At 40.0% G+C, this 12,458-nt stretch overlaps 1 protein-coding gene across 1 annotated transcript in view; it reads right to left on the reverse strand.

The window, feature by feature from the left end:
• Nucleotides 1-6,826: 6,826 nt before the first annotated feature.
• The window catches only part of LOC143185682 (uncharacterized), a 45,569-nt gene continuing 39,937 nt past the window's right edge, over nt 6,827-12,458 (reverse strand). The window contains exons 3-9 of the mRNA XM_076388869.1: nt 9,216-9,401; nt 8,986-9,133; nt 8,635-8,911; nt 8,168-8,411; nt 7,709-7,846; nt 7,345-7,632; nt 6,827-7,254 (exon numbers count right to left, since the gene is read on the reverse strand). Coding sequence (XP_076244984.1) covers nt 6,872-7,254; nt 7,345-7,632; nt 7,709-7,846; nt 8,168-8,411; nt 8,635-8,911; nt 8,986-9,133; nt 9,216-9,401 — 1,664 coding nt within the window. The 3' untranslated portion in view covers nt 6,827-6,871. The remainder of the gene's footprint in view (nt 7,255-7,344; nt 7,633-7,708; nt 7,847-8,167; nt 8,412-8,634; nt 8,912-8,985; nt 9,134-9,215; nt 9,402-12,458) is intronic.

Below are 12,458 nucleotides of genomic sequence, written 5' to 3' on the forward strand. Positions count from 1 at the left end.
GACTTTCAAGGCTGTTTCGCGCGTCGCTTTGTAGAAATGTGCGACAATAGCGGAACGTCAATTAGCTTTATCGGCGTGCGCGGTTTCCCACAAGGGTTTTTATCGACAGCTGGAATATAGCGACGCTGGCATCTGTCGGTAGTTCAGGTGAGAAGCGATATAGATAACGCTTTTTTTACGTGATAAGTATTGTCACAGACGAGGTTACAATGTAGGGTTGATGCTTTATAAAATAGTAGATAAAGGGAACACCTATTTTCTTTCCTAACACCGGTTAAGTTAGTGAATGTGCAAGTTTATGTATATTTTCGAAGCTGACAATGAGTATATTGTATGTAGACTATTTCACTAGCTATAACACGTATGAATTAAATTAAATTTAAAATTAGTAGGCTAAAGACTGTGAATGAAAGAGCAGTGTAAGGAGTAGAAATATTAATTGGATTCCGTTGAATCCAGACCTCAATTATAAAAAGGGAAAACGTAACATTGGTGTACACGTAAAATAGCGACAACACAAGAAATAAATTTAAAATTTGAGTAAAACTTATCAGTAGTTCAGGATGACCAGTGGTCAAGCTGCCCACTTACCAGGGTATCCAGGATGACCAGTGGTCAAGCTGGCCACTGGCCATGGTAGTCCAGAATAGCCAGTAGTCAAGCTGCCCACTTCCCAGAGTATCCAGGAAGACCAGTGCTTAAATTTTCCACTGGCCATAATAGTCCAGGATGACCAATAGTCAAGCTGCCCATTGGTCAAGGTAGTCCATATGACCAGTGGCCAAGCTGCCCTCTGGCCATGCTAGTCCAGGCGTCCAGAATGGTCCAGGGTCCAAGGTGGTCCTGGGCCCAGGAGGATCCGCACCCGCCAGAGGACCCGCGACGAGTGAGGCACTCGGGGTCCTGCAGGGGTATTTATACTCCCTCGGGGGAGACAGAGAATCAATCAGAGAAGTTCTTCGGGTGGTAGGAATTTCGAGATTGATCTAACGAACAAAATTTTCTAAAGTGGAAAGACATTCGAAAATCAAAACCCTCCAGTACAGTTAGGCGCCTTCTCTTCGATCAGTCGACTGGTAGCAATAGCAGGTCTGCCTGCTAAAGAACTCTGCTCTAGGCTATAGGAATTTCTTAAACGGTTTATCAGTCTGGGCTGAGAATGAGTGAGGTACTGTTTCAACAGAGTTGGGTCTGAGGATATTGGGGTTCGAAATATGTCCAAACGAATCCATTACAATTATATGCAACATTACAGGAGAGTTAGCTAAATACTTAACGAGCGTAGGTTATTTAGAAATGAATATCTCAAGAGGAACATAATATAGAATTTATTAAGTTTCTATAATTTGAATAGTTCTAAGGTTCTTGAATCTGTGATTCCAATTTGTGCGATATTTTGATGTCTGGGTCGCTGTCTAAGTATATCAACTGAAAACAAAATATTTATTTCTGAATAAATTCATTTGAATTACCTTTTAATTAAAGAATTATTTGCAAAGATAGTTTCGCATAAATAAAACATACGGTAACCGCAGGGTCTTCGAAGTTTATTAACCGAAATTCTGGGACAAACGTGAGAAGGAAAGCGCAATAAACAATCGCCAGAATCCATTCAGAAATAGCGCTAGCGACGTGCCATCCCCAGCCACCGTCTGTCGGCAACCACTTCTTATAATCCTTACCTGTAAGGTACAGAATCCATCTCTGTTTGAATATTTCCATCTAATAGATACAAGAAGATTTTACCTTGGAACTCTAACATAGAAATGTAGCCTGGCACAATGGTAGCAATTGTTAGAATTAATGTGAGAGCCGATAGTGCTGCACGAACGTAGACAACAATTCTTCCATTCAGAGCTGGTACCATTTTGTAACTTAAATACGTCTGCAAACCATAAATCACTAATTAAATCATAAATTAAGTACCTGCTTCAATTACCTATGTACCTACTCAAAAATGCTTTTAAGCCTCCGTCTGAATACTCATTACGTTTTTATTGAAGTACTGACATGATTATCTACCCTCTGCCTATTCAAACACTCTTTTCAGTGTTCAGCTATCAGGTACTTATGCAGACAGCTGTTTTACCTGAAAGCAGAAGTAGAGAGTCCCAGCCGTGAAGCAAGTCATAGCTCCGATCATGTGAGCTGCGACAACGCGGGCTTCTTGAAAATTAGCTAGGATATCTAAACCAAAGCAGGCCAGTGCGCCGCACCAGGCAGTCACGATAATCATTTTCCTGCTAACGAGGTCGCTGCCTCTTTCCACTTGCCACTGAGAGACTTGTCGATGTCTGATATACACGCAACAGGCCACTAAAATGCATAAGATGGTATCATTTTACCTGCTTAATGAATCCTGTATTAGAAGAAATATTTATTAATATTTACGAAGCAGCGCAGCTATATTCAGGCACTGGGCAAATATACAGGATTCCGGGGATAGCGTTCCTGTTTCTGATATGTACGGGAATCCTGGTACCACGTGGTCCCACTGGACAGATATCGTGTACCTGAAATGTGTTTAACGTGTAAGCTAAAGCGCTCGAGCCACATTGTCTGGTGACTGGATATCTAAATCTAATTGATTCGTCTAATATTCTCTATCTTTTACAACGGAAAAGCTTCTTAATCACTTGTATATAAGTTTCATCATTTCATAGTGAAACAAATCCTGATAGTTTTCAAGAAGAAGTCTATCAGAAAAATGTTTCGTGTTCTAATTCATATCAATCAATGTATTGAATTTTAATTAATTGCTCTCGTATTACAGCATAGAAAAATTGAAGAATCATATTTAAATCACTATAAGTATAGACTTGAATTTAGCAAATTTCATTCTTTGGAAGAGTCTTTCAATTAAATTTTCATATCAAAACTAGCGCTATTTACAAAACAGTATCTCCTATGGAGTCTACATAGCGAGGCATAATGAATCAAACTAGCTGTAATTTACATAATAGCATCGGAAACAGAGCACACGGCTATCGTTGTTTCCGATATCACGGCCTTGGTCGGCGGATAAAGTTGCCAGTGGCCATTGCTTCTCGATGTTCCGATTACGGTTTCATTTTCATCGCGTGGCGGTGACCATTGTTCATACAAGTCTGCGTCCCTAAGCCTTGACGAACGATACTTGGTCGTTGTTCGCGTTAAATGGAAAATCATGGAACATCGGTCCAATTAGAAGCATCTAACGAGACTCGAGGCTAAGGGAAACAGTTGCACTTCTTCGTCTTCTCCAACTTACGTAATGAGAAATGTCACTGGGATGAGGATGAAGAGGCTCAGCGGTAGAACGTGCAGCTTTCCATAAGGCATCCTCGGCTCGTTCGTTTCGAAGTGCTGAAATATATGTTAGTCTTGTGAAGACATGTTGAGAGGCAGGGACTCTTCTGGGTTTCATGAGCAGCATATGAATAGTTGAGGGAAACGAGAAGAAATGAGGATGAGGGCAAGTCTCGATTGTACTAAAGTTTCTAATGTAGGAATCGAATAGCTTTCCAGTCGCTTATATCTACTTTAGTGTACTTATTAATATCTCTGAACAAGTCAAAATTTAAGTACTATAGAAAACTCAAAAGCTGCCTTGGATTCAAGTTTCAACACATTTTAAGACAGTATTTACAACACAATATATTCGACACAAAAGAAGAAATTTTAACTAAGCTATATTCTTTCGCGATTTTAAGCCATTTAAAGATTAATTCCACACACATCCTCTTCTAACTGTCTATATCAAACGAACGTCGATTACAAAGCCTGTTCTGAGAAACAGTGAAAGGCTGACACTTCCTCGAATACAAGTCCCTGTTTAATTTCAAGTGTCAAAGCAGCCTTGTCTTACCTCGAGGATTCGGTTGAGTCCCTGGAACCGTATTTGCGAAATAAGGTGTCTGGGTCTACGCCAGGGGGGCACTTCGACATGGGGCGCCTTGAAGCAACTGTCCGTCAGCGCTGCTAACATACCTCTCACCCTACGCAACCTGCCAATCACTGATTAACGCATACGTTTGCGTTCAACTCCAATTAATGCACCGCGTGATTCCATTCTGGGCGAAGCTCGTTCCATTAGGAAGCGATTGCATTTTCGATGTCCCATTCGAGAAATTATTAACATTTAGATGAGTCGAATAAGCTCTGAGCATCTGAATGAAATTGCAACGCATATTCGCGAGGTTCTTTGTCCACTCTAATCTGCAATCTAAATTTAGCGAACCTCGTACGCTGTAGATGTGGCGATCGTCTAAAGGGAGATCGTGGGATTGTTGGTCGAGTAGGTTTGCATATCAGTGTTATGGTTAGATCGTGACTAAAGCGAATCAGAATTTATCGATAAAGTGTTCCTGGCACACAGTCGGTCCCCGTTCGATAATTCTCGCATGCCAGCGCGCGTAATAAACGTTCAACTACTGGCTACCAAGAATTCGTAATTAAAGACGCATTATCGGTGCTACGCGCGTTAATGTATAATGGGTCATTCGGCAGTGCTGATTCTAATATGAACTCATTTCCTCTGCAATTGTCACAATTAAGTAGGAAATTTCGATAATAATCAAAATTATAAACTTTATTATTCAACGTAAAATTCTTTATTGCATCTACTGAACCGTAAAATTGGGATTAAAAATTGAGAGTATACTGCTTCGTGAAAACAGTATCCTGCAAAAGAGTTTAGAGACTATCTGTTAAGCTCTCTTAAGCCACACGTGAGAGTTTCACGTATTTCTCGAAGTTATTTTACAAGATATAATTATTTCTTATTAGTATAGAGGTGCTCTTGTTTAAGTACCTACAAAGAATAAACGCCTTGTGTTTCTGGAAAGGTCGTAAACTGAAATTAATGCACATTAAAATTGTTGCTGGTAAAAGTATGCTGGCGGCGGTATTCGAGCTCCATGAAGGTATCGAGGTAATTGCAGAAGAATGTAGAAGCTGAAGTAGGTTAACGAAGGGAGACGTAATTGAATTTGAAGAATTTCATCCTGCAGGACGTATTATATCTTGCTTAATCGGCGAGCAGTTCTCTTTTTATTGTGTATTACCGTGGAGATTGTGCCTTCGTTTTTGTTACTCATGAAATGAAATTTTATTGTCTTTAATTATGTCAGTAAATTGATTCTTAATTAATGAGTATGCACTTCTACTGTCAATGTGGAAACAATGTTTAAGAATGAAGAGGTGGGAAATGTAGAGTGAGGTAGTTGGCAAAATCACATTCTTTGTATTAACAACGTTACAATATTACAATATAGGCAGTTTGTTCGGTGTTGCTCCGTTTTACGCTGTTCCACGTGTAATAAATGGCTAGTTATAAATTATTGTTCCTTGCATTGCTTATACAACGCAGTCGACTAGTGTTATCGCTCCGATGAGGATGATACGATGAACGTAAAATATTATTCATTCTTTTTTGTCTAAGTACCTACTTAGCACCATCGATGAAAAATATTTCACAAGTGCTTCATTTTTTTCAATATTTTTCGACCATTTCTTTTTTGAAAATATCTGCGTGTTATGGATATTTCACTCCACTGCGAGAAATGTCAAATTTTTCTAACGCTGACCACATTCCTCTGTAAATTTATTTCTGAATCGAACCTGTTGTAAATTCTTCATTCTCAATTGCTTCCTGGTATGTTTATAATAATGATAGTAATAGTAATTAATAATAACTTAGATCGTAATAACACACGCATGTGTGTACGTTCATTATCACGTATATAAGTGACTATGGTGTATGTACATGACACGCGTATGATAAATCCTACTATATAAATACTTTGTTAAATAAATAGTTGTCGTTATCTCTGGGCGTTTGCACCGAGCTCTCGAAGTGACTCGAACGACGGTACAAAGATAAACTCTTGCATCTGGTTAAGTGTACGTGAATCGTTATACTATTACCACTTATCTCTGCATACGAGCTTTGATTGGACTAGTTTCAATATCTCCAACTAGCTTCACCTATGAGCAAGCATCGACCTCTTCGATGGAAGGTCTAGGTCACCATACTTCCATCGACCTGAATTGAACGATCCCGATCATTGGCCCACATTCTACAAATTTGGATCTCACATATATTCTTTAAGACTCCACAATTTTGACTTTTAATTTATCTTCTTCCCTAGTTAAGTTAAATTTGCATGAAATTGAAATAAATTTTTAAGTGTCGACCCTTGATTTAGGTCTCTCGTTTAATTTTATCTTCCCATCGATCGTGGATCGTTCAATCAGTGAGTCCACGCGTGGCAGTGAACCGGAACGAAGCTCAAACAAGTACGTCGACGCGAGTCGAGGTCATCTCCTTGTGGACGGAACGTTTCCGTGGTTCCTCTCGTCGTAAGCCGACGTTATTGTCCTTAATTGCATCGCGAATTAAGTGACCCTTACTGGAATCCCGCGTCCCCTGGGGCGTAGAACGCTGTCCAGATTGTCGTGTCACTGTTCGCAGACTATCGCTAAGACGATCCCTAACTTAAATCAACGAGGAACGAACGAGATAAATGCTCGAAGGCAGCGCGACAACCAGAAAAATCAGCCTCTCTGTTTAACACTTCCTTCCTCCTAACTGAAACGCTTACAGACTTGCGACTCGATCATCGATCCGAGCTTCTATTTGTATGACTGCACAGTATCATCTCTTTTTGTACTATTGCACATAGTCGTTTCTGGGAACTCATAAAGCATCCGTTTCTCGAAATAACGCGAGGAAATCGGCAAGCATGATTGGAACGGCTCAAGATCACTTTCAGTATGTACAAAAGGGTTGACGAGTCCGAAAAACGTAGCTTCGAGTGTCGATCTAGAAACACCTTCGAGTTCCGATGACTCTCTAGATTCACTTTTCCACGATGATTTTCGGATCGTGTTACGTGCTCGCTTCGTCGATCACCGTGATCACTCTATTATTGGTAGGCACGTTCGCGACGTGCCATTTTGGCTTCGAATTGCTCTCTTCGTTGGTCGACTGAAGCGCTGCGGGTCGCTCGAAGTTCGACTGGCCACCCTTTGACCGAGCCAGGGACCACCTTCGACCTCGGCGGTCCATGATGATCGGCATCTCGGCGATCAGATTGTTCTCGAACTCAGAGAGCATCAGATAATTCTCGACCTTGTTGCACGAGGTGATGCAGTCGCCGATGTAGTCGAGATCTTCGAGCACGTTGTCGGGGAGATCCATATCAGCGATCCCTTCCTCGGAGATGCAAGTCAGCTCGGGCTTCTCTGGAGCTAGGGCATCGATCATCTCACCTGTGAAAAAAATCGAAGCAGTTTTGATTTTATTCTCTTGGTGTATTTATTTATTTTATTTGTCCAATAAAAAATGTTTATTTCCTTCACCTGGTGTGGGTGCAATCTCTGCGCCAAGCACGAGTGCAGCTGCGGCTGCTCCAGCAGCGGCCACATGCGGTCCATCGTTTTCTGGCTCTTGGCTGAACGACAGTTTCCGTCTTTGAGGGCAAGTATCTGAAATGCAGAGGTGTTTGGTCCCGTTCGACCTGGTGTGCTTGTGTCTCGACAAGTTTCTTCTGTGGAGATCGATGAAGAAGAGGGTGAAACTGCCCACCAAGACGCAGGTTGAGCTGAAGTAGTAACCAGCTTTTCCACCACAGCCGACGTTCATATATCCTACACAATTCGATCATTTTTGGAAATTAAATTACATATATTTTCTTGCATTTGATAATGATTGTGTTCAAGTTACCAGAAATGGGAACTCCTATTGCTATTGGTATGGCTTGAGAACATTGCACGAAACCCCAGGTTCTTGCGAAGTTCCTAGCTCTCACTCGCTCGTATGTGTACATTTTGAGGCTGTAGTGGTAACCACCGCAGAAGATACCTGTGAATGGTACATATTCTAATTCGTATGATATTCTGATTTCAGTTGTGAATGAGTTTTAAAAGGCTGAGGAGACGAGATCTGTCGCGGAACCTGCCAGCGAAAAGAGATCAGAATATTAATCAGAAAATACGTTTCGATTATTTACGCCCACACAGTATGCTCTATTAGCTTAAAATAATGACTACTATAAGTATTACTAATATTATTGTACTATTCAAGTAGACATTGTTAATGACCCAAGATTTTATTGTGAATTTACTATGACAGAATATTGTCTTTTGGAGAAGATGCATTAATTCGCAAACGTGTACACTGTACCATAAATCCAGGCGAACATGACATATCCGTGATAATTTCCTTGAACAGCTGTTAGGGCCAAGATACAGACTCCACACACGAACACTGCTGCCTGTGTGAGGTACTGACGAGCAATTCTACATTCGACGCTACGATGGACAACTAAAAGGCCAAAGGCCACGCAACCAAGGGTCCAGGCCAGGCCGAGATAAGCTTGAAGCAGGACCACCGTGTCACCGAGACCTTCTTCTTCTGCCTGATGCGCCTGCGATTAAATGCTATGCTTATAAAATTTCTTTAACAATGAATCATATCTTATGCAGACACAAAAGTTTGAAATCATTTGTAAAATTAAAAAAAACGAAGACTTCTTAAAAAGTAAAGAACTTTTTTATCAAGTCAAATATATGTTGGAAAAAATGTCAAACTTTTGGTGTGTAGGGCTTCAGAAAAATACTAGTCTTCCTAGATTGTGTTATGGTATTTACCAAATAAAAGATGGGAGTGTTGATTCCGAAAGCGGATATTCCAGTGGACACCAGCAGTATTCTTACAGTTTTGCTCTTCAGCGTGCTGAAGTCGAAGAATGGTGGCCTGTCGTCCGTCTTGTTTTTGTCTTTGATTTTGCGTTTTTGATTCTTCAAGTGTAGAATTGCTCTGCGTTGAGGATGATAGAGAGATGCGCTTCGGTAAAATGTCCCCAAGATAAAAGTTAAGAAAACTACACCAGTCACTGCTTGAAGACCCAATCGCCAACCAATCTTACTGAAATAAATCTTATTTTGTTAAAAGAACAGGAACTGAAATTCACGATATTATTTTATAGTTGTGATTCATACCTGATCGCTCCTTTTATAAAAGCCGACATGACAGCAATACCAAGGCCACTGCCAGAGACAATGAAGATCTCCACTAGCTCTCTTCTTCTTTTGAAATACTGCGCCACCATGAGTGTGCTGCAGTCTCTCGTCATACCAACCCCGATACCTATGCAAAATAATTGTTAAAATTGATTTTGGGTGAAGATTGTTTCATTTACTTTGGTATTATTATGCTTGCAGTAGCTCACCAACAACAGTGCCATAGCTGAAGAACAGCTGGTGGAACTGCGAGGCAAACGAAGTGAAGAGGCAACCGAGTGCTGTGACGAGGCCACCCAAAACTGCTGTGAGTCTGGTGCTTTTTCTGCGGCAAAATGCTATCGTCACTGGTGAAACCAGCAGAGCTACGCCTGTCGACATTGCACCCAGCCATCCTGCAAAAAGGTAAGATTCTTTTAAGAATTGAAATTTAGAAAAGGAAACATAAAATAATTAAAAAAGGAGAACAGGTATACTAGTAGTATAGAATAATATTTTGACAGGAAAATTAGGGTGAAGTCTCAGATTTATTAGTCTGGAACATAAAATTAATTTTTCTATTCCTGAAAATAAATGTCCTGTGTGTATGACAATGAGTACTAGCTAATACCCTCGTTAATTACTATCTGTTTATTCGTTTAATTACAAACGAGATAATAAGGTTCCTTAGTTAAATTAGAGACAAAGTTGCAGAATCTCGACTTCGCACATCACCGACAACTCAAATACTATCCTGGCGCCTGTTTCTCATTTCATCAACCTACTGTCTTCATAGCTGCCATTCGTTTATCTGTGCCGATCTATCACCCATTCGGTCTCTTTTATCTCCACCGACAGTAAAAAGAAGCAACCAAGGTTTACAGCATCCTCAATTTGTATGAATATTCCTGTGGAAAAAATCTTGGTTTCTTCCTGGAAATTGATCGCTGGTGCGATAGGCAGCTTTCATCTCCCTTTTCATTCTGATTGACAGATTTCCTTCGTGAGTAGCTTATTCCTGATTGATGAGAGGAATAAGTGGTTGAGCTATCGTTCTAATCGGATGTCTTCGGTGAGAAAGCACGTTGAAGTGGGTTGGACAAGCTTCCATAAAATCTTTAATTAACCACTAGTAGCATTTTCATTGATATTTCAGTAGAGATGGGCTCCATAAATTACAATTATATTGTTACAGCTGGGAATGTATAGTTGCAGAGCCCACAACATTTGTGTCCCAATTTACACGAACCTCCTATCCATCGTTCAATTCACGATTTATGCGCTTCACACGCCACTGCATCGGAGAACCCATTTGGAATGTAGCACGTTCTTGAAGCATCCATATCTCACGCTCGTAGCTTGCAACCATTATAAGCGCTTTGTGCTTGAATATCCTTCAATTAGAATAGAATCGTAACATGATCGATACCCTTCGTTCACTGTTTCATACTCATCGGTGCTCCCTCGATGATCTTCAGCCTGTTCAGCGATGTTCATTCACTGTGAAGATACTGCGATGATAAATCGATTTTGGTTGTTACCTCATTGCTTTTACAGACCCTGTGAGCGATCGTTCGAGTTATCGCTATTCTTTGGTTTTCTGCAACATCTATGCTCTATCAATCTCTGTAAAACGTCTATTAATATTGGTAAATTTTATTAAATAAGAGCTGACTCTCGACTCAGGTTATGATCGCTTTAATTACGAGTCCCAACGAGCAGACTAGGCGATTAGCTCGAGTCAAGTCGTTTAATTAATTTTCACTGTAGCTGCGATCGGAGCCGTGATCCCTAAGTGGGTTCATCTATCACGGAGGAATATCTTCTATCATTAGAGTTATTGCTCGTTTCTAAAGACAAAAGGCAACTTAAGGGGCAAAAAGGATTATTAATCTTAGACGACAATGAATGCAACTTCAGCGGGAAATGACACTGAAGTTAGCACGAACGGTTTTGGTTCAATGCGTCTGTCGTTTGGTGTGCCATAAAACTGGAACGAAAATCCTTTAATTGAAGGGCCATTTTGGATGCTGCGTTTCGCTGTTTTAACTAAATTTAGTGAATGCTAAAGTCTTTATCCTTCTATTTAAATGCAAATTCTGAAGCATAGAAATTCGTGTGATATTGTTGTGGAATTGCTTTTATCTTTCTTATTTATTGAACCTCCATTTTTTGAAGGTAGTTAATAACTATACAATTTTTGACTAAAAATAGAGATTCGAAAATTTTTCAAGAGATCCAAAGTTCTTAAATTTCAAGATATAACGCAGCTGTTTTTTATGCGGTTTTCTTTTTATGATTTTCTTCAACCCTTGTCATAGGTTTGGATTAGAATCTCCCATAGAGAATCCCAGAAAATGCTAGCTATCGTTTTCATTCTCGGATTTCGCGTTTCTTTGATATCGGAAAACGAATGAGAGGGAGAGTGAATCGGCGAAAGGAAGGTCAACGACCTCAAGGAGTCGTAAGCTCGTTTCAAGGCGGCGCGATGCTATTTGAGCACGAAGCTCAAGTGCTTCAGAGGTCTTGCGACCAAGTATCCCCGAAGATGTACCTCGCACAATGGCAATTCATTCTTTGTAATGGCGAAACATGTACAGCTTTCTTCGACACTCTGCACATAATTCTGATGGTTTCTTCTGACTAAACTAAAATAATTTCCTTTACGATAGGACAAACTTATCAGCGAAGGAAAAACATTCGATTTAAATTTGAGATGTTTCCTGAAACAATTCTGTTACATATATTGTTATTTATTTTTTGAAGTACCACATCTTTTCTGCTAATAAAAGATTATTTAAAATTATGAGAAATCCAGGCGAAGATTATTATACTATAATTTTTTTTGTAATAAAGTTTCAGTACTTTATTATGTTAGATAAAATCGCAATAACCTTATTTCTTTATCGTTACTCTCAATCAACCCAGAATTCTCAATCCCCTTACATAATATTTATAATTTTAATGACTGCTTCCTTCTTTATCAAAGTACTCTAATTTTCTTGAATTTCTTTAACGTCCGTTCGCTGAAATTTAAAGCTTCCTCTTATTCCCCCTGTTTCTAAATAATGGTCTTAAATAAAGAATGGGGAGAGAAAGTGGAGCTCATTAGCGACTCGAGTAACCAACGTCGCACGATAAAAGGAATGCTGTGACAAAGAACTAACCAGGGTGGAGTACGAGCGAAAAAAATAAGTCAGTTCAGGCCGAGTGGGTTGTAGGAGAAGGACAATAACGGGTCTTCCAGTGAATAATAATAATGAGTCGGCACGAACTTTTAACCTGAACTCGTATTACTTCCGCGAGGCGTTTCAGGAATGGTTACAGTTATCGCTCGGCGTATGGACAACTGGCAGAGTGTTCTCTTTCCAGCATGAAATATTCAAACGGTATGGACCTGTGTTTCGCTCGAAGTTTGTTAGTTTTTTCCTTTATTTCTCATAAATTTGAAACTCTGGACGGGGACTGCTTGG

The sequence above is a fragment of the Calliopsis andreniformis genome, chromosome 12 (assembly GCF_051401765.1).
Source record: "Calliopsis andreniformis isolate RMS-2024a chromosome 12, iyCalAndr_principal, whole genome shotgun sequence".
NCBI lineage: Eukaryota > Metazoa > Arthropoda > Insecta > Hymenoptera > Andrenidae > Calliopsis > Calliopsis andreniformis.